Raw genomic sequence first — 23,350 nt, 5'->3', positions numbered from 1 at the left:
CCAGCATGCCGAGACAGCTGATTGCTGTTTGGACATGCTGGGATTTGCAGTTTTGCATCTGGAGGGCTACAGTTTTAGAGAAAACTGCAAAGTGATCTCCAAACTGTGGTCCTCCAGCTGTTGCAAAACTACAATTCCCAGCATGCCCTGACAGCAAACAGTTGTTTGAGCATGCTAGGAGTTGTAGTTTTGCAAGATCTGGAGGGCTACAGTTTAGGGACCACTATATATAGTGGTCTCAAACTGTAGCCCTCCAGCTGTTGCAAAACTACATATTCCAGCATGCCCAAACAGCTGTCTGGGCATGCTGGGAGTTGTAGTTTTGCAACATCTGGAGGGCTACAGTTAGAGACCACTGTATAATGGTCTCAAACTGTACCCTCCAGATGTTGCTAGGCAACTCACCGGCTTCCGTCGGATCAAGCCGCACGTCATCGCCGCCCGCCGATCTCCGTCGCCTGCAGCCTCCGACACCCGCCCGGATCGGTAAGTGGATCTTCGGCGCCGGTCCCCGTCGTTTCCCCGTCCTGCCCCGCCTATTGTGGGAGGGCAGGACGGGGAAAACGAAAGTAAACCCCCTGCCCCCGATCTGCTATTGGTGGTCGCGTCTAGACCGCCAATATCAGGGATAGGAGGGGTGGCACCCGTGCCACTTCACTCCTATCGCTTCAGGGGGATCGTGGGTGTCTTAGACACCCGCGATCCCCCTTACATTCCGGGTCACCGGGTCACTATAGACCCGTAATGACCCGGGTTCACGCAAATCGCAAGTGTGAATTCACTTGCGATTTGCCGCGATCGCCGACATGGGGGGGTCTGATGACCCCCCTGGGCATTTGCACGGGATGCCTGCTGAATGATTTCAGCAGGCATCCCGCTCCGATCCCCGCCCGGCGGGGACTAAAACTGGCCATGACGTAAATGTACGTCCCTGGTCCTTAAGACCCAGGGTGTCGGGACGTACCGTTAAAAAGTTAGTTTTTTTGTAAAAGTAGTAAAATAATAGAAAAGTGTGTAAATATGGGTATTTTAACCCTATTGACCCACAGAATAAAAAAAAAAAGTAATTTTACTGTAAAGGGCACTGCGTAACAAAAACCACCAAAAGTTGCTAAATTACTGTTTCCTTTTCAATTTCCCATCATAAATATATATTTTTTTTGTTGTGCCTTACATCTTACGGTAAGGTGTCAAGGAACAATTAGTTGTGCAAAAAACAAGTCCTCATATGGGTCTGTGGATGGAAAAATAAGAGGTATGTCTCTTAGAAAACGAGGAGGATAACGTCGCAAAAATGAAAATGAAAACGCAAAAATGAAAGTGTCCTTAAGGACAAAATGGGCTGTGTCCTTAAGGGGTTAAAATAACTTGCACCACATTTTTAGTGTGTTTTATGCACTTTTAGAATTTGTGCACCTCACCCACCCTGTAGTATGACTTCAAGGGAAGTGAGCATGGTTTTCTGGTTTAACCCCTTAAGGACTCAGCCCATTTTCACCTTAAAGGGGTTATCCAGGAAAAAAACTTTTTTTTATATATCAACTGGCTCCAGAAAGTTAAACAGATTTGTAAATTACTTCTATTAAAAAATCTTAATCCTTTTAGTACTTATGAGCTTCTGAAGTTAAGGTTGTTCTTTTCTGTCTAAGTGCTCTCTGATGACACGTGTCTCGGGAAACGCCCAGTTTAGAAGCAAATCCCCATAGCAAACCTCTTCTAAACTGGGCGTTTCCCGAGACAGGTGTCATTAGAGAGGACTTAGACAGAAAAGAACAACCTTAACTTCAGAAGCTCATAAGTACTGAAAGGATTAAGATTTTTTAATAGAAGTAATTTACAAATCTGTTTAACTTTCTGGAGCCAGTTGATATATAAAAAAAAGTTTTTTCCTGGATAACCCCTTTAAGGACTCAAAACAATTTTAGTTTTTACACTTTCGTTTTTCCCCCACCCCTTCTAAAAATCCTAACATGTTCCATTTTGCACCTACAGACCCATCTAAGGGCTTGTTTTTTGTGTCACCAATTGTACTTTGTAATGACATCCCTTATTTTATAACATAATCTGAGACGAAACAAAAAATATATATTTTTGGGGTGAAATTAAAGAGCCATTTTTGCAACTTTTTAGGGCTTACGTTTCTACGCAGTGCACTTTTCGGTAAAATGACACCCTATCTTTATTCTGTGGGTCCATATGGTTACAAGGATACCCAATGTATGTAGGTTTTAATTTATTTTACTACTTTAAAAAATTTAACTACATGCACCAAAATTACTATTTTTAAAATTGTCATATTCTGACCCCTATAACTTTTTTATTTTTCCGAATACGGGACTATATGAGGGCTAATTTTTTGCGCCGTGTTCTGCAGTTTTTATTGGTACCATTTTTGTTTTGATGGGACTTTTTGATCGCTTTTAAAAAATATATTTTTATGGTATATGAAGTGACCAAAAATGCACAATTTTGGACTTTGGTATTTTTTTACAGGTACGCCATCGACTGTGCTGTTTAGCTACCCTTATATTTTAATAGTTCGGACATTTACGCACGAGGCAGTACCACATTTGATTATTTAAAAAAATGTTATTACATTATTTTATTTAAAAAATTGGAAATGGGGGGTGAATTAAAAATTTATTAGGGGAGGGGCTTATTCACAATCATTAACTTTTTTTTTATTTTTTATTTTTTTAACACTTTTTACTATTTTTTTTAGCCCCCTTCAGAGGGCTATACCATGCAATCTTCTGATTGCATATACTGATCAATGCTATGCCACAGCATAGCATTGATCAGTGTTATCGGTGCTCTTCTGCTCTAGCCTGCACGGCAGGCTTTGAGCAATAAAGCACCTATTTGACGGCGAGGAGCCAGGTAAGTGCCCTCTCACCGTCCTCTCAGCTGATCGGGACATCGCGATTTCATTGCTATAGTCCCGATTAGTGATGAGCAGCATTGCCCATATTCGAATTTGCGATATTTCGCGAATATATATAAATATTCTTCCTATATTCGCGAAATTCGCATATTCGCATACTTGAGGAAGACACCAGTGAGGGGGTGGGCAACTTTACTATTGGTTGCTAGGGATGTTGTTTATAACCTCTGACAAGTGTATTTGTATCATTCTTATTGGCCCACAAGTGAAAAGAAGGAATACGCGAATATTCACATATGCGAATATTCGCATATGTGGGAAAAAAGCGAATATTCGAAATTTCGAATATATAGCCAATATATTCGCAATATTCACGAATTTGTGATATTCACTATAAAAATTTGAAATGTGAATATTCGCGCCCAACACTAGTCCCGATCAGCTGCGGGGATTCTTTCATTTTAGAAGCCACAACCAACTTTGATCCCAGCTTCTAAAGGGTTAATGCCGGCCCGATGGGTGATGTCCGGCATTAACCCTGGGTCCTGGCTGCTGATAGCAGTCGGGATCCACTGGGTTTAAAGCGTTCTAGCTTGTGAGAACACTTTAAACGCCAGTAACGCGACTCAGGGCATACAGGTAGGCCCTAAGTCCATAAAGGGGTAATCCGCCCCTAAACATCTTATGCCCTATCCAAAGGATAGGGGATGAGATGTCAGATCGCCGGGGTCACGCTGCTGGGGACCCCTGGGATCGCAAGTTCGCTCTGCACGTAATGACGGGCAATACAGGGGCCGGAGCAAGGTTCCGTCACGGCTCCGCCCCTCGTGACATCACGGCCCGCCCCCTCAATACAAGTCTATGGGAGGGGGCGTGGCGGTCGCGACGCCCCCGCCATAGACTTGCATTAAGGGGGCGGGCCGTGATGTCACGAAGGGCGGGGCCATGACGTCACGCTGCTCCATCCCCTGTATCGCCCGTCATTACGCATCATCAGTAATGATAGCGCGGTACACAGCGGCGATCCAGGGGGTCCCCAGCAGCGGGACCCCAGCGATCTGACATCTTATCCCCTATCCTTTGGATAGGGGATAAGATGTCTAGGGGCGGAGTACCCCTTTAAGGACTTGGGAACGGGGGCATACACCCTGCGTCCCCAAGGGGTTAAGGAGTGTGGCTTAATGTACAAAAATGCACCACCATTTAGTGCACATTTCTGGAACAAAACTAAGACAACTTATACATGGAGCACACAGTCGGAGATTTATTAAAACCTGTCCATAGCAACCAATCAGATTTCGTTTTTGAAAAGTCCTATGAAAAATGAAAGAGGCGATTTGTTTGGTTGCTATGGGCAACTCAACAACTTTTCCTCTTAACAAGTTTTGATAAATCTCCCCCATAGAAATTCTAAGATGCATTAGATTTTAAGCAGCATGATTGAATGTTAAATATCTCACATATGCTTTAACTGTTTAGTCTAAGTTTATATTATCTAAAAATTAAAGGAGAACTGTTATCCCGTTTGCCCACACTAAACCCAATACACTGGGTTATAGTGCGGGTGAACAGGAGACCGATGCAGGGTCTCCGATGCGGGGTACCTGCAGCCCTGAGCGGTGTCTCTCTGAAGGTCTGCTTCTTTCTACGCTGAATTGCGCACTGGAGGTGGGCCCGCCGGGCGAATTTGAATATTCATGTGGCGCTGGCCTCCAGTGCGCAATTCGCCGAAAAAAGAAGCGGACCTTCAGAGGGACAGCGCTCTGGGCTGCAGTTACGTACGTCAGAGATCCTGCATCGGTCTCCTGTTCACCTGCACTATAACCCAGTGTATTGGGTTTAGTGTGGGTGAATGGGATGACCGTTTTCCTTTAAGTGTTTATCCCTGTGTGTGCATATAGCCTAAGTTTGAGAGCAGGATGTAGATAGGAAGAATGTAACCTGCCACACATGCGCATTACCATCTTGACCAACTGTTAAATCCAGCTGACACTTGCTGCGTACACAGTTTCTGCCATACAGGGGTAGACAGACACATCATGGGGCCTCCCAGGAAATATAAGTTCATGTGTCCGCCCTTTATAGACACCCCATCAATATACAATATAATTTATTTATTCTCCTGTACAGTCTGCTGGGGATGATAGTACTGTGATTCCTCTATCCACACTCATGTCATTCCTGTCAGGCAGCTTGTACATGCTGAGATCTCATAGTGATAGGAATGTGCTATTTGATGGCCAGGGAATTGCAATGCTGGCACTGCTTGCCTCACTGATGTACACTTACGGGGGAAGTGGAGTCCTCGCAGCCAGCCTTCAGGCACTAGAGAGAAAGGCTTCCTCCAATACATGAAGTTTATGCCCGACCTGTCAGTCCACCCTTGCTGCCATATGATGTAAATTTACGGTGGTTAGTGCTATTTACATAATGCCAGTGTCAATAGTGTATAGCAGATGTCACCAAGGGATTAAGGTTATTTTTTCCCTCCCTTTTTAATAGATAGAACTGAGCAGGATACTATATCATCAACAGCTATCAGATAAACCTTTACAAATGTTGTAAAATGTATCGCAAGTATCCTACTTTTCAAACATTTAAATTTCTCATTTTAGATGAGATATATTATAAGCAACTTTTATTCACAATTCCTTTTGGGGTATAGAGACCCCTCCGGGACTAGACCCTTTCACTAGGGTTTCCCCTTAAAATATAACTTTTATTGTTATATTTTAAAATTCTAAATACTAGGAGAAAATAATACAAAAGGTGTATTAAAAACACAACCTTTGGTTCCTCTGGACCTCTAATATACTGGAGGACTTATCATAGTGCTTTTTCCCATATCATAATTTCTATAGGTTAACTGTATAGCACTAAAGCCCCTTTTTAGGGGACTTCTCACTTCCTCCTCAATCCACCTAGAAGGTTGCTAGTTAAAAGTTTGATATAGGTTCCCCCCTCGTTTCGCCGGAAGGAACCAGCTTTATCAAGGTGCAGGACACTACAGGGAAGAGCAGCGTGATGGTAAACAAGTCAGGCCATGCACCCATATATCTGATACCTCACCCCAAACGCGATTTCGCTATTGTGCTTTCTCAAGGTGCCCCTTGAGATAGCACAATAGCGAAAACGCGGATAGGTTTGCTATGGGGAATTGTTCCTGCTCTGGACAGTTCCTGAAATGGACAGAGGTGTCAGCAGAGAGCACTGTGGTCAGACTGAAAACAAATTCAAAAAGAAAAGAACTTCCTTGGAAACATACAGGAGCTGATAAGTACTGGAAGGATTAAGATTTTTAAATAGAAATAATTTACAAATCTGTTTTACTTTCTGGCATCAGTTGATTTAAAATAAAAAAATTTTTTCCCAGAGCTCATTATGATATGAAAGTTGAGCTGTGATTGGTTGTTATGGGTAAAACCAGACTGTTTTGGTTTTCAGACAGATTGATAAATCTTGGTCAATGTACATATTTACATATCCAACTTCCACTCATTTTCTGGTAGTTTCAGAATTATACCATTCCGAGACAAGAGAGGCAGGTGTTTGTCCTGATCATTGTCCTATCAAACAAGATATCCACTAGCTAAAATGTTGCAGCAACATTATGCAGCTATTGGACACTGCATGTTGGAGTGGTTTTCTTTCAAAACAAGCACCCACCCCATCCTATGTTGGATCAGTATACCTAAGACATGACCAGGGATTGGAAGTAGAGCAGCACATGTAGGACTTTTTTTCCTTCCCTGATAACCCATTAAAGGGGTAATCTGGCCCTTAGATGTCTGATCGCGGGAGTCCCGCTGCTGGGGACCCCCGCAATCTCTCATGCAGCACCCACCTGTCTCAGCTGTAAGGAGTGATGATCGCTCCGTGTCTGAAGACTCACGGCCACGGGGCCAGAGTATCGTGACATCACAACTCTGCCCCCTTGTGACGTCACGCCCCACCCCCTCAATGCAAGTCTATGGGAGGGGGCGTGACGGGTGATTGATAGGGGATAAGATATCTTAGGGCCAGAGTAATCTAGTACATGCATTTATCAAAAATTGTTCCCCTTAAATATCTATATGCCGGTAAGTAAACACGATTGTTTTTTTTTTCACTAGTAATATTACGTTACAGTAAAATTATGACCGATCTTAAATAGAAGAACAAAAACAAACTGGTTACCTGCACAGCCCAGAGGTAGTCCAAGCGTAATTTTAAGTCCACCTGTCTAGAATGAAGTGCTAGAGCACAGGAAAACAGCAAAAGGGCTAGGATAGGCTCATACCCTCTCATATAAAATGATCCCCGCCTTTGATATAAACAGAAAACAAAATATTGTGAAAAACATGAATAACATGTATGTGTTACACACACATTTTGCTGTGGATCTGACATGCACTTCCTTCTCTGTTTTCACAAGGAGTAAAATCCACTGAAAAAAAACCCCATCTGGTATATATCATAAGATATGGCATGCTGAACTTGAATATCTGCAGCTCTAAAATCTATGTTCATTGTCAGCGCTATGTGTGAATAAGTTTCTAAAAACCCAATTCAATAGAATGACACTGTAATTTGTTGCTTTTGCTATATTTTATTACCTTAAAGGGGAACTTCGGTGGAAAACAAATGTTTAAAGATCAACTTGTGCCAGAAAGTTCAACAGATTTGTAAATTACTTCTATTTCAAAATCCTTCCAGTACTTATCAGGTGCTGGATACTACAGAGAAAATTGTGCAGTTCTTTCCAGTATGGCAACAGTGCTCTCTGCTGACACCTCTGTCCATGTCAGGAACTGTCCAGATTAGAAGCAAATCCCCATAGAAAACCTCTCCTGCTCTGGACAGTTTCTGACACAGACAGAGGTGTCAGCAGAGAGATCTGTTGTCAGACTGGAAAGAACTTCACAAATTTCTATGCAGTATATCTGTAGTACACAGCAGCTAATAAGTACTGTAAGGGTTAAGATTTTTAAATAGAAGTAATTTCCAAATGTAGTTAACTTTCTGGAACCAGTTGATATGAAATTTTTTTTTCTATCGGAGTTCCCCTTTAAAGGCTTACTCAAAAAATCATAATATTCTAAAAACAATTCTCATCAATCTGCACAATGCTGAATCTCCAGTTTTGGAAACCTCCAGGTTTCCGGGACTGGGGACGTCACGCCACGCCCCCTCCATTCATGTCTATGGGAGGGGGCGTGATGGCTTGCTGCAGGGAGATCGCGGGGGTCTCAGCAGCAGGCCCCCCCCCGCAATCAGACACCTTATCCCCTATCCTTTGGATAGGGGATAAAATATTTTTGCCCGGAATACCCTTTAAGTCAATGCGCAGAAAACTCCGCAGCAGCAAATCTGCAGCAAAAATACACACATGTAGGGCATCTGCAGCGTATTTGACGCTGCGGAAGCGCTACTGACCTCTCCAGAGTGCACCTCCTGCTGTGCTTGCTAAATGTGACTCTACCTTCAGGGTATATTCACACATACAGGAGGTCATATTCAAAACCCTTCACATCAAAAATTGGTGTTTCATGACAAAATTTTGGCACAACAAAGTTTACATCAGATATTCAAAGCGTTCTACATGAGAATTATACAAGGTTTATATTAGTCACATCAGTTTTGCAAAAGTGGGTGTGGCTATGTAAATGTCATGTTTTACATGAAATTTCAAAGGGGCGAGAGTCCATTTTACATAAAAAAAATTCACACCAGCTTTTTGCTAGTGTAGAAATCACAGAAATGGCTGTAGTTTTTATTTAATTTTTTCTTTAGCTTTTTGGGAAAAGTAGTTTTTTTAATAAATTATTGAAAAATAAATTATTATTGGAAAATGTTATTAAAAAAGTATATATACATACATATATGTATATATATATATATATATATATATATATATATATACATACATACATATATACAGTACAGACCAAAAGTTTGGACACACCTTCTCATTCAATGAGAAAAAAAGTTTTCTTTATTTTCATGACTATGAAAATTGTTGATTCACACTGAAGGCATCAAAACTATTGATTAACACATGTGGAATTATATACATAACAAAAAAGTGTGAAACAACTGAAAATATGTCATATTCTAGGTTCTTCAAAGTAGCCACCTTTTGCTTTGATTACTGCTTTGCACACTCTTGGAATTCTCTAGATGAGCTTCAAGAGGTAGTCACCTGAAATGGTCTTCCAACAGTCTTGAAGGAGTTCCCAGAGATACTTAGCACTTTTTGGCCCTTATGCCTTCATTGGGTTCAGGTCTGGTGACTGTGGAGGCAGGGTCATCTGGCGCAGCACCCCATCACTCTCCTTCTTGGTCAAATAGCCCTTACACAGCCTGGAGGTGTGTTTGGGGTCATTGTCCTGTTGAAAAATAAATGATGGTCCAACTAAATGCAAACCGGATGGAATAGCATGCCGCTGCAAGATGCTGTGGTAGCCATGCTGGTTTAGTATGCCTTCAATTTTGAATAAATCCCCAACAGTGTCACCAGCAAAGCACCCCCACACCATCACACCTCCTCCTCCATGCTTCACGGTGGGAACCAGGCATGTAGAGTCCATCCGTTCACCTTTTCTGCGTCGCACAAAGACACGGTGGTAGGAACCAAAGATCTCAAATTTGGACTCATCCGACCAAAGCACAGATTTCCACTGGTCTAATGTCCATTCCTTGTGTTCTTTAGCCCAAACAAGTCTCTTCTGCTTGTTGCCTGTCCTTAGCAGTGGTTTCCTAGCAGATATTCTACCATGAAGGCCTGATTCACACAGTCTCCTCTTAACAGTTGTTCTAGAGATGTGTCTGCTGCTAGAACTCTGTGTGGCATTGACCTGGTCTCTAATCTGAGCTGCTGTTAACCTGCGATTTCTGAGGCTGGTGACTCGGATGAACTTATCCTCTGCAGCAGAGGTGGCGCTTGGTCTTCCTTTCCTGGGGCGGTCCGCATGTGAGCCAGTTTCTTTGTAGCTCTTGATGGTTTTTGTGACTACACTTGGGGACACTTTCCACCTAGAATATGACATATTTTCAGTTGTTTCACACTTTTTTGTTATGTCTACATGTGTTAATCAATAGTTTTGATGCCTTGAGTGTGAATCTACAATTTTCATAGTCATGAAAATAAAGAAAACTCTTTGAATGAGAAGGGTGTCCAAACTTTTGGTCTGTACTGTATATATATGCACCTGTGAACTTAATTACAGTCTCTCCCCTGCTCCCTCCCCCTTTTTCTCATCCTTATCTATTTAGTCTATGTTTCTAAAGCAGGACACTTTATGGCCCACCTTAGTGTGAATTCTCCACATCTATTGTCTTAACCCCTGCATATTTGTGAGATGTAACATGTGTCTTCTGCTTGTGAGCTTAGATTTGCTTTTGACTTGATAAAGGGAGGAAGCCCGAAAGCTTGTCTCTACAAAATTCTGTTAGTCCAATAAAAAAGGTATTACAAGATACTGCAACATTTTTTGATTTGCAAGCCCACCGAAGCAACTGAAAGCTGAGAGAGAGAGAGAGAGAGAGAGAGAGAGAGAGAGAGAGAGAGAGAGAGAGAGAGAGAGAGAGAGAGAGAGATCGATATATGCAAATCAAAAAATGTTGCAGTGTCTTGTAATACCTTTTTTATTGGACTAACAGAATTTTGTAGAGACAAGCTTTTGGGCATCATCACTACACCTGAACTCACATTTAAGCCCTGGACATGTTTTATTAATAGTAATCATGGAATATTACACGAGATGCTTCCTCCAGAATTTTCCGAGATGTAAAATTTGGCACCAAAATCGACAATTTTGGTGCAAAAAAAAACCAATATGGTAGCAATAAAAAAAATTGGGTGCCAAATTTGGCAATTTTGGCGCGAAAAACAAAGTGTCACGAAAATGAAATCTTACATAATTTCAAAGCAACAAAGCAGAAATGTGAGGAGAAAAAAAAAGTGTGATTAATATCGCTGTAACAGAAATTACAGTAGTTTTTCAATATCGGCCCCGCAATATACTGCACTTTTAAAGATGCATATTCTGTCACCAGAGTCACCTGCACTAACCTGTCGGTACCGACAGGTAGTTCAGGTGACACTGATGACAATGGTACTCAGCTTTTCTCGGTCCGTGGTGGGGATCTCCTGTAATCTTCTCTGATATCTTCTCACCGGGTACCAGTTTGGGGCAAGGGCGGAGCTTAATGACGTAACTGCTGCTGTTCCCAGGACCCAGCAGAGTGCAGCAGCGCTGACGTCACTAAGCTCCACCCATGGCCCAAGCCGATGCTGCTTTCTGCAGGGTCCCAGGCAGCAGCGGTTACGTCCTCAACCCCTTAAGGACCCAGCCAATTTTCACCTTAAGGACCCGGCCATTTTTTGCACATCTGACCACTGTCACTTTAAGCATTAATAACTCTGGAATGCTTTTACCTTTCATTCTGATTCAGAGATCGTTTTTTTCATGACATATTCTACTTTATGTTAGTGGTAAAATTTTGTCAATACTTGCATCATTTCTTGGTGAAAAATTCCAAAATATGATGAAAATTTGAAGCTCTCTGCTAATAAGGAAAATGTATATTTCAAATGAATTATATATTGATTCACATATACAATATGTCTACTTTATGTTTGCATCATAAAGTTGACATGTTTTTACTTTTGGAAGACATCAGAGGGCTTCAAAGTATAGCAGCAATTTTCCAATTTTTGCCAAAATTTTCTAAATTGAAATTTGTCATGGACCAGTTCAGTTTTGAAGTGGATTTGAGGGGCTTTAATGTTATAGAAATACCCCATAAATGACCCCATTATAAAATCTGCACCACTCAAAGTATTCAAAATGACATTCAAAAGGTTTGTTAACCCTTTAGGTGTTTCACAGGAATAGCAGCAAATTGAAGGAGAAAATTCAAAATCTTCATTTTTTACACTGGCATGTTCTTGGAGACCCAGTTTTAGAATTTTTACAAGTGGTAAAAGGAGAGAAATCTTCCTAAAATGTGTAACCCAATTTCTCTCGAGTAAGGAAATACCTCATATGTGTATGTCAAGTGTTCGGCGGGTTCACTAGAGGGCTCAGAAAGGAAGGAGCGACAATGGGATTTTGGAGAGTGAGTTATTCTGAAATGGTTTTTGGGGGGCATGTCACATTTAGGGAACCCCTAAGGTTCCAGAACAGCATAAAAAAAAAAAAAAAAAACACATGGCATACTATTTTGGAAACTACACCCCTCAATGAATGTAACAAGGGGTACAGTGAGCCTTAACACCCCACAGGTGTTTGACAACTTTTTGTTAAAGTTGGATGTGTAAATTATTTTTTTTTCCACTAAAATGCTAATTTTTCCCCAAATTTTTACAAGGAGGAATAGGAGAAAATGCCCCCCAAAATTTGTAACCCCATCTCTTCTGAGTATGGAAATACCCCATGTGTGGACGTCAAGTGCTCTGCTGGCGCACTACAATGCTTAGAAGAGAAGGAGTCACATTTAGCTTTTGGAAAGCAAATTTAGCTGAAATGGTTTTTGGGGGGCATGTCGCATTTAGAAAACCCCTATGGTGCAAGAACAGAAAAAAAAAATCACATGGCATACTATTTTGGAAACTACACCCCTCAAGGAAGGTAACAAGGGGTACAGTGAGCCTTAACACTTCATAGGTGTTTGAAGCCTTTTTGTTAAAGTTGAAGAATCTGTAGAGAAAAGAAAAGAAAGGACCGACGCACGGCGCCTTGTGTATTTACCCTCAATAGATCGGGTGGTGTGTGGGGGGGTCAACCCCACGGGGCTCATAGATGGCCGCTCACCTTGAGATCTATGCAAAAAAGCATATCACCCACGATATAATCTGGGTACTGTAGTGCGAGTCGCTGCTATGCCGATGGGTTGCAGGAGGAAACAAGTCGTCCTGGGAGTCAATATTAGAAGTAGAGCAGGAAAAAAACCCTCAGGTATGGCGCTGCAGACTCTTGTAGACAGATGAGGCGGATGCCAAAGGTAATAGGAAAGTCCTCAGCAGGACATTTTATTAAAAAAATAATAAAATGGACAAGATTACGCGTTTCGGGAGGATCCCTCCCTTCCTCAGAAATGTCCTGCTGAGGACTTTCCTATTATCTTTGGCATCCGCCTCATCTGTCTAAAAGAGTCTGCAGCGCCATACCTGAGGTTTTTTTTTCCTGCTCTACTTCTAATTTTGTTAAAGTTGGATGTGTAAATGAAACAAAAAATTTCACTAAAATGCTGTTTTTCCCCACAAATTGTACATTTTTACAAGGCGTAATAGGAGAAAATGACCCCCAAAATTTAGAACCCCATTTCTTCTGAGTGTGGAAATACCCCATGTGTGGACTTCAAGTGCTCTGCTGGCGCACTACAATGCTCAGAAGAAGAGGAGCGCCATTGAGCTTTTGGATAGAAAATTTGTTTGGAATGGAAGTCAAAGCCCCCCATGGTGCCAGAACAGTAGAACCCCCACATGTGACCCCACTTTTAATAATTTAATAAGGGGTGCAGTGAGTATATACACCCCACTGGCATTTGCCAGATCTTTGGAACAGTGGGCTGTGCAAATAAAAAATTGAATTTTTCATTTTCACGGACCACTGTTCCAAAAATCTGTCAGAAACCTGTGAGTTGCAAATGCTCACTGTTCCCCTTATTAAATTACATGAGGGGTGTAGTTTCCAAAATGGGGTCATATGTGGGGGGGTCCATTGTTCTGGCACTATGGGGGCTTTGTAAACACGTGGCCTTCAATTCTGGACTAATTTTCTCTCCAAATTTTCGCTCCTTCTCTTCTGAGCATTGTAATGCACCCGCAGAGCACATTACATCCAAATATGGGGTATGTTCTTACTCAGAAGAAATGAGGTTATAAATTTTGGGGGGCTTTTTTCCTATTTTCCCTTGTGAAAATGAAAAAATTTAGGGTAACACCAGCATTTTTGTGAAAATGTTTTTTTTTTTTTCATTTTTCATTTCAAGAATTTTCATTTAACACCTGTGGGGTGTTAAGGCTCACTATACCCCTTGGTACGTTCCGTGAAGGGTGTAGTTTCCAAAATGGGGTCCCATGTGGGTATTTAATTTTTTGCGTTTATATCAGAACCGTTGTAAAATTTGCCACCCCTGTGCAAATCACCAATTTAGGCTTCAAATGTACATAGTGCATTCTCACTCCTGAGCCTTGTTGTGTGCCCGCAGAGCATTTTACGCACACATATGAGGTATTTCCGTACACATTTTGGGGTGTCTTTTTTTCCTTTTACCGCTTGTGAAAATAAAAAGTATGGGGCAACACCAGCATGTTAGTGTAAAAATGTGTATTTTTTATACTAAAAGGCTGGTGCAGCCCCCAACTTTTCCTTTTCATAAGGGGTAAAAGGAGAAAAAGCTCCCCAAAATTTGAAGTGCAATTTCTCCCGAGTATGGAAATACCCCATATGTGGCCCTAAACTGTTTCCTTGAAATATGACAGGGCTCCGAAGTGAGAGAGCGCCATGCGCATTTGAGGACTAAATTAGGGATTGCATATGGGTGGACATGGGGTTTTCTACCCCAATGATCCCAAACAGGGTGCCTCCAGCTGTTGATAAACTCCCAGCATGCCTGGACAGTCAGTGGCTGTCCGGAAATGCTGGGAGTTGTTGTCTTGCAACAGCTGGAGGTTCCGTTTTGGAAACATTGCCGTACAATAAGTTTTTCATTTTTCTTGAGGGGGACTGTGTAAGGGGGTGTATATGTAGTGTTTTACCCTTTATTATATGTTAGTGTAGTGTTTTTAGAGTACATTCGCACTGGCGGAGGTTTACAGTGAGTTTCCCACTAGGAGTTTGTGCGGCGGTGAAAAATTTGCCGCAGCTCAATCTTCAAGCAGGAAACTTACTGTAAACTGGCCAGTGTGAATGTACCCTGTACATTCACATGGAGGGGGCAAACCTCCAGCTGTTTCAAAACTACAACTCCCAGCATGCATTGACAGACCGTTCTCAGTATTTTCCAACCAGTGTGCCTCCTGCTGTTGCAAAACTACAACTCCCAGCATGTACTGATTGCCGAAGGGCATGCTGGGAGATGTAGTTATGTAACACCTGGAGGTACGCAACTGCAACTCCCAGCTTGCTGAGACAGCTGTTTGCTGTTTGGGCATGCTGGGATTTGAAGTTTTGCAACATCTGGAGGGCTACAGTTTAGAGACCACTGCACAGTGATCTCCAAACTGTGGCCCTCCAGATGTTGCAAAACTACAACTCACAGCATACCCAGACAGCAAACTGCTGTGTGGGCATGCTAGGAGTTGTAGTTTTGCAAGATCTAGAGGGCCACAGTTTAGAGATCACTGCACAGTGATCTCCAAACTGCAGCCCTCCAGCTGTTGCAAAACTACAAATCCCAGCATGCCCAAACTGCTGTCTGGGCATGCTGGGAGTTGTAGTTTTGCAACATCTGGAGGGCTAAAGTTTAGAGACCACTGTATAGTGGTCTCAAACTGTAGCCCTCCAGATGTTGCTAGGCAACTCACCGGCTTCCGTAGGATCCAGGGAGCCAGCCGCACAACATCGCCGCCCACCGATCACTGCTGCAGATCGTCACCTCCGCCGATGGGTAAGTGGACTTCGGTTCCGTTCCTCCTAGGTTTCCAGGTTCTGCCTCGCCTATTATGGGTGGGCAGAACGGGGAAACCGAAAGTTAACCCCCCCGCCCCCGATCTGCTATTGGTCATCTCTTCTAGACGACCAATAGCAGGGATAGGAGGGGTGGAACCCCTGCCACCTCACTCCTATCCCTTCAGGGGGATCGTGGGTGTCTTGGACCCCTTATTTCCGGTGTGAATTCACCGGCAATTTGCGGCGAAATGGGGGAGTCTGATGACCCCCCTGGGCAGTTGTGCGGGGTGCCTGCTGATCTATATCAGCAGTCACAGCGGTCCCCGACCCAGGGTGTCATGACGTAGCACTACGTCATGGGTCCTGTAGGGGTTAAGCTCTGCCCGTGCCCCAAGCCGGTGCCCGGAGCGAATATACCGGAGAAGCTTACAGGAGATCCCCGGCACGGACTGGGACAAGGTGAGTACCATTGTCATCAGTATCACCTGCATTACCTGTCGGTATCGACAGGTTAGTGAAGGTGACACTGGTGACAGATTCCCTTTAAAGCTCTGTTCAATTATTAATCAATGCACCTCACTGAGATTTGCTCCTTTCTGGATAAAGCAGGTTTAGTGGGTCTCAGCAAGTGCAATGTTTGCCAGCACTTTATTCTCATTTCCTGTTTGCCCAGACTACCTATAAGGCTTTGTTTCTTTAAGATTTTGAATGTATTAAAGGGGTATTCTCATTTTCAAAAGTTATTGCCTATCCATAAGATAGAGATAAACAAGCTAACTGGTGTGGAGTTAACAGATGAGACCAGGTAATTTTACAAGTTCTTACCCTGATGCTTTTCTGTATCCACTGAGTTCCAAAATTACTATGTATAAAACAGTAACAAAAAGAAGCAAAATCATTTTTGGCAATGAAGAAATACGTAAAAAAATTGCCAATGTTAAAGTGCCCACCACACATGACAGAAAAGCATAGTGAGCTGTGTCACATGGGCGTTCCTCCATGGTTTTGTTTTCTCCATTTGGAGAAATAATTATAATGGAGCTGCTGGAATTTGCACTCCATGACCAGGGCATGCATCCAACCTGAAAAACAAAAAAAAACATTAACCATTATTAGAGAAAACATTTTTTAAGAGGACCTGGGGGCAGTATAATTTTTTTCATAGCATTTTGTAGTCTTCTGCCCCTTTGATATCAATACTGCTTTTATTGTGCCGATATGCTACCCTGCTCCTCCCCTGGTTTCCAAGATATAAGGATTTTACTATATAGATGACAATCTATACTTTTCCCTGAATCAGTGTGGTCAGTGTGGATTTTATTTCAAAAAGCATAAACACTAGGCTAATGGAATGTGGATACAAAAGGTGAGGGACATGAATCAGGTTCACAATCCCCGGGGTGACATTTAAACCCATTTTGAAAAAGTTTACTCTTACCTGGCTATTCAGGGAAAAATGCAGATAGTTATAGGGGTTCTCTACCTTAAAAAAAGAATTTTGATAGACTATAGTAATGCTTATAAGAAGTCACTGAAAATAAGACCCCTCCCTGCAGGCCTATTCTCTATAATGAAGCAGGTCTGCCCCGATCGCCCATTTCTGTGTGCAGCCGAGTCGGTCCCTTTCGTAGCAGTACACTTCACTATAAGGGAACCAATCATCAGAATTTACCATATGTAACGCTTGTATCCTTCTACTTTAACTTAGTGGTAAAATTTTATGGTAACTTGCATCCTTTCTTGGTGAAAAATCCCCAAATTTGATGAAAAAAATGAAAATTTTGCATTTTTCTAACTTTGAAGCTCTCTGCTTGTAAGGAAAATGGATATTCAAAATATTTTTTTTGGGGTTCACATATACAATATGTCTACTTTATGTTTGCATCATAAAATTTATGAGTTTTTACTTTTGGAAGACACCAGAGGGCTTCAAAGTTCAGCAGCAATTTTGAAATTTTTCACAAAATTTTCAAACTCGCTATTTTTCATGGACCAGTTCAGGTTTGAAGTGGATTTGAAGGGTCTTCATATTAGAAATACCCCATAAAAGACCCCATTATAAAAACTACACCCCCCAAAGTATTCAAAATGACATTCAGTAAGTGTATTAACCCTTTAGGTGTTTCACAGGAATAGCAGAAAAGTGAAGGAGAAAATTCACAATCTTCATTTTTTACACTCGCATGTTCTTGTAGACCCAATTTTTGAATTTTTGCAAGGGGTAAAGGAGAAAATTTTTACTTGTATTTGAAACCCAATTTCTCTCGAGTAAGCACATACCTCATATGTCTATGTTAATTGTTCGGCGGGCACAGTAGAGGGCTCAGAAGGGAAGGAGCGACAAATGGTTTTTGGGGGGCATGTCACCTTTAGGAAGCCCCTATGGTGCCAGGACAGAAAAAAAACACACATGGCATACCATTTTGGAAACTAGACCCCTCAGGGAACGTAACAAGGGGTAAAGTGAACCTTAATACCCCACAGGTGTTTCACGACTTTTGCATATGTAAAAAAAATATTATTTTTTTTTACCTAAAATGCTTGATTTCCCAAAAATTTTACATTTTTTAAAAGTGTAATAGCAGAAAATACCCCCCAAAATTTGAAGCCCAATTTCTCCCGATTCAGAAAACACCCCATATGGGGGTGAAAAGTGCTCTGCTGGCGCACTACAGGTCTCAGAAGAGAAGGAGTCACATTTGGCTTTTTGAAAGCAAATTTTGCTCTGGGGGCATGCCGCATTTAGGAAGCCCCTATGGTGCCAGGACAGCAAAAAAACACACATGGCATACCATTTTGGAAACTAGACCCAGCAGGGAACGTAACAAGGGGTAAAGTGAACCTTAATACCCCACAGGTGTTTCACGACTTTTGCATATGTAAAAAAATTATTTTTTTTTTACCTAAAATGCTTGGTTTCCCCAAAATTTTACATTTTTAAAAGTGTAATAGCAGAAAATACCCCCGAAAATTTGAAGCCCAATTTCTCCCGATTAAGAAAACACCCCATATGGGGGTGAAAATTGCTCTGCTGGCGCACTACAGGTCTCAGAAGAGAAGGAGTCACATTTGGCTTTTTGAAAGCAAATTTTGCTCTGGGGGCATGCCGCATTTAGGAAGCCCCTATGGTGCCAGGACAGCAAAAATACACACATGGCATACCATTTTGGAAACTAGACCCCTCGGGGAACGTAACAAGGGGTTAAGTGAACCTTTATACCCCACAAGTGTTTCATGACTTTTGTATATGTAAAAAAAAAATTTTTTTTTTACCTAAAATGCTTGTTTTCCCAAAAATTTTACATTTTTAAAGAGGGTAATAGCAGAAAATATCCCCCAACATTTGAAGCCCAATTTCTCCCGAGTACGGCGATACGCCATATGTGTACCTAAACTGTTGCCTTGAAATACGACAGGGCTCCAAAGTGAGGACGCCATGCGCATTTGAGGCCTAAATTAGGGATTGCATAGGGGTGGACATAGGGGAATTCTACGCCAGTGATTCCCAAACAGGGTGCCTCCAGCTGTTGTAAAACTCCCAGCATGCCTGGACAGTCAGTGGCTATCTGGCAATACTGGGAGTAGTTGTTTTGCAACAGCTGGAGGCTCCGTTCTGGAAACAGTGGCGTACCAGATGTTTTTCATTTTTATTGGGGAGGGGAGGGGGGCTGTGTAGGGGTATGTGTATATGTACTGTTTTTTACTTTTTATTTTATTTTGTGGAAGTGTAGTGTAGTGTTTTTAGGGTACAGTCACATGGGCGGGGGTTCACAGTAGTTTCTCGCTGGCAGTTTGAGCAGCGGCAGAAAATTTGCTGCAGCTCAAACTTGCAGCCGGATACTTACTGTAATCCTCCGCCCATGTGAGTGTACCCTGTACATTCACATTGGGGGGGGGGAGGGAACATCCAGCTGTTGCAAAACTACAACTCCCAGCATGGACGGTCTATCAGTGCATGCTGGGAGTTGTAATTTTGCAACCACTGGAGGCTCTGTTTTGGAAACAGTGACGTACCAGACGTTTTTAATTTTTATTGGGGAGGGGGGCTGTGTAGGGGTATGTGTATACGTAGTGTTTTTTACTTTTTATTTTATTTTGTGTTAGTGTAGTGTAGTGTTTTTAGGGTACAGTCGCACGGGCGGGGGGTTCACAGTAGTTTCTCGCTGGCAGTTTGAGCAGCGGCAGAAAATTTGCTGCAGCTCAAACTTGCAGCCGAATACTTACTGTAATCCTCCGCCCATGTGAGTGTACCCTGTACGTTCACATTGGGGGGGGGGAGGGAACATCCAGCTGTTGCAAAACTACAACTCCCAGCATGGACGGTCTATCAGTGCATGCTGGGAGTTGTAATTTTGCAACCACTGGAGGCTCTGTTTTGGAAACAGTGACGTACCAGACGTTTTTAATTTTTATTGGGGAGGGGGGCTGTGTAGGGGTATGTGTATACGTAGTGTTTTTTACTTTTTATTTTATTTTGTGTTAGTGTAGTGTAGTGTTTTTAGGGTACAGTCGCACGGGCGGGGGGTTCACAGTAGTTTCTCGCTGGCAGTTTGAGCAGCGGCAGAAAATTTGCTGCAGCTCAAACTTGCAGCCGAATACTTACTGTAATCCTCCGCCCATGTAAGTGTACCCTGTACATTCACATTGGGGGGGGGGGGAGGGAACATCCAGCTGTTGCAAAACTACAACTCCCAGCATGGACGGTCTATCAGTGCATGCTGGGAGTTGTAATTTTGAAACCACTGGAGGCTCTGTTTTGGAAACAGTGACGTACCAGACGTTTTTCATTTTTATTGGGGAGGGGGGCTGTGTAGGGGTATGTGTATACGTAGTGTTTTTTACTTTTTATTTTATTTTGTGTTAGTGTAGTGTAGTGTTTTTAGGGTACAGTCGCACGGGCGGGGGGTTCACAGTAGTTTCTCGCTGGCAGTTTGAGCAGCGGCAGAAAATTTGCTGCAGCTCAAACTTGCAGCCGAATACTTACTGTAATCCTCCGCCCATGTGAGTGTACCCTGTACGTTCACATTGGGGGGGGGGGGGGGGGGGGAAAAACATCCAGCTGTTGCAAAACTACAACTCCCAGCATGTACGGTCTATCAGTGCATGCTGGGAGTTGTAGTTTTGCAACAGCTGGAGACACACAGGTTGTGAAACACCGAGTTTGGTAACAAACTCAGTGTTTTGCAACCAGTATGCCTTCAGCTGTTGCAAAAGCTACAACCCCCAGCATGTACGGACAGCGGAAGGGCATGCTGGGTCTTGTAGTTATGCAACAGCCGGAGGCATACTACATTGGCTGGGGATGCTGGGGATTGTAGTTATACAACAGCTGGAGACACACTGGTTTCTACTTAACTCAGTGTGCCTTCAGCTGTTGCAAAACTACAACTCTCAGCAGTCACCGACAGCCAACGGGCATGCTGGGAGTTGTAGTTATGCAACCACCAGATGCACCACTACAACTCCCAGCATGCACTTTAGCTGATTGTGCAAGCTGGGAGTTGTAGTTACACAACATGCTGAAGGTACACTTTTCCATAGAAAGAATGTGCCTCCAGCTGTTTCAAAACTACAAGTCCCAGCATGCCCATAAGGGCATGCTGGGAGTTGTGGTGGTCTGCCTCCTGCTGTTGCATAACTACAGCTCCCAGCATGCCCTTGTTGCATGCTGGGAGCTGTTGCTAAGCAACAGCAGGAGGCTGTCACTCACCTCCAACGATCCACACTGCAGGACTGTCCCTCGCCGCCGCCGCTCCTGGGGCCCCGATCCCAACAGGGACGCCGGGGATCGGGGTCCCCAGCACCCGGGGTCGTCTTCCCGCACCCGCTCACGTCCTCCGGAAGAGGGGCGGAGCGGGTTGCGGGAGTGACACCCGCAGCAGGCGCCCTGATTGGTCGGCCGGTAATCCGGCCGACGAATCAGGGCGATCGTGAGGTGGCACCAGTGCCACCTCACTCCTGCAGGCTCTGGCTGTTCGGGGCCGTCTCTGACGGCCCCGATCAGCCAGTAATTCCGGGTCATCGGGTCACTGGAGACCCGATTGACCCGGAATCCGCCGCAGATCGCTGGACTGAATTGTCCAGCGATCTGCGGCAATCGCCGACATGGGGGGACATAATGACCCCCCTGGGTGATATGCCGGGATGCCTGCTGAACGATTTCAGCAGGCATCCGGCCCCGGCTCCCCTCCGGCTAGCGGTGGGGGCCGGAAATGCTCAGGGCGTATCCATACGCCCTCGGTCCTTAAGGACTTGGAAACGGGGGCGTATGGATACGCCCTATGTCCTTAAGGGGTTAAAGGGGTATTCCAGGAAAAAAACTTTTTTTTTTTATATATATATATCATCTGGCTCCAGAAAGTTCAACAGATTTGTAAATTACTTCTATTAAAAAATCTTAATCCTTCCAATAATTATCAGCTGCCAAAGCTGAGCTGTTCTTTTCTGTCTGGCAACAGTGCTCCCTGCTGACATCTCTGCTTGTCTCGGTAACTGCACAGTAGAAGAGGTTTGCTATGGGGATTTGCTTCTACTCTGGACAGTTCCCAAGAGAGGAAAGGACAACTCAACTTCAGCAGCTCATAAGTACTGAAAGGATTAAGATTTTTTAATAGAAGTAATTTACAAATCTGTTTAACTTTCTGGAGCCAGTTGAGATTATATATATATATATATATATATATATATGTATATAAAAAAAATTCCGGGATAACCCCTTTAAGCTAGGAGCACCGGCTCAGTAGAGGAGGTAAAGTGATGTGTATGAACAGAGGAGCAGACCGCTGCATATAGGGATGGAGGATTGGGGCAGTGGAAGACAGTATTATTATAGAGAATGGGATTGCAGTGAAGGGCCTCATTATCAGGACATTATTAAAGGGGTTTTCCAGGAAAAAACTTTTTTTTGTTTTTGTTATATATATATATATATATCAACTGGCTCTAAAAAGTTAAAAAGATTTGTAAATTACTTCTATTAGTAGTTATGAGCTGCTGAAGTTGAGTTGTTCTTTTCTGTCTAAGTGCTCTCTGATCGCGGGATGCTGCAGCAGAGATCCCGGGGGTCCCCAGAGATCAGACATCTTATCCCCTATCCTTTAGATAGGGGTTAAGATGTCTAGGGGTGGAGTACCCCTTTAACCCCTTCAGGACCAAGCCCATTTTGGCCTTAAGGACCAGAGCGTTTTTTGCACATCTGACCACTGTCACTTTAAACATTAATAACTCTGGAATGCTTTTACTTATCATTCTGATTCCAGTTGTTTTTTCGTGACATATTCTACTTTAACATAGTGGTAAAATGTTGTGGTAACTTGCATCCTTTCTTGGTGAAAAATCCGTAAATTTGATGAAAAATTTGAAAATTTTGCATTTTTCTAACTTTGAAGCTTTCTGCTTGTAAGGAAAATGGATATTATGAATACATTTTTTTTTGGTTCACATATACAATATGTCTATTTTATGTTTGCATCATAAAATTGACAAGTTTTTACTTTTGGAAGACACCAGAGGGCTTCAAAGTTCAGCAGCAATTTTCCAATTTTTCACAAAATTTTCAAACTCGATATTTTTCAGGGACCAGTTCAGGTTTGAAGTGGATTTGAAGGGTCTTCATATTAGAAATACCCCATAAATGACCCCATTATAAAAACTACACCCCCCAAAGTATTCAAAATGACATTGAGTCAGCGTTTTAACCCTTTAGGTGTTTCACAGGAATAGCAGCAAAGTGAAGGAGAAAATTAAAAATCTTCCTTTTTTACACTCGCATGTTGTAGACCCAATTTTTGAATTTTTGCAAGGGGTAAAAGGAGAAAATGTATACTTATATTTGTAGCCCAATTTCTCTTGAGTAAGCACATACCTC

At 42.8% G+C, this 23,350-nt stretch overlaps 1 protein-coding gene across 10 annotated transcripts in view; it reads right to left on the bottom strand.

Annotated features, from left to right (window-relative positions):
• Positions 1 to 23,350, bottom strand: part of ADCY1 (adenylate cyclase 1) — a 605,827-nt gene that overhangs the window by 129,750 nt on the left and 452,727 nt on the right. For 9 of the 10 annotated variants that reach the window (XR_008843996.1, XR_008843995.1, XR_008843997.1 and 6 more), the window contains 2 exons: positions 16,309 to 16,565; positions 7,061 to 7,187 (listed from right to left, as the gene is read on the bottom strand). The exons of the other annotated variant lie outside the window; for it this stretch is intronic. Coding sequence is in view for 6 of the 9 variants with exons in the window: in XM_056520271.1 (XP_056376246.1) it covers positions 7,061 to 7,187; positions 16,309 to 16,565 (384 nt within the window). In the remaining 3 variants the exon portion in view is untranslated. The remainder of the gene's footprint in view (positions 1 to 7,060; positions 7,188 to 16,308; positions 16,566 to 23,350) is intronic. 10 annotated transcript variants of the gene reach the window in all.

The sequence above is a fragment of the Hyla sarda genome, chromosome 5 (assembly GCF_029499605.1).
Source record: "Hyla sarda isolate aHylSar1 chromosome 5, aHylSar1.hap1, whole genome shotgun sequence".
NCBI lineage: Eukaryota > Metazoa > Chordata > Amphibia > Anura > Hylidae > Hyla > Hyla sarda.
Note: the sequence above shows the minus strand (reverse complement) of the source record. Positions and strands in the feature narration are given on the sequence as shown.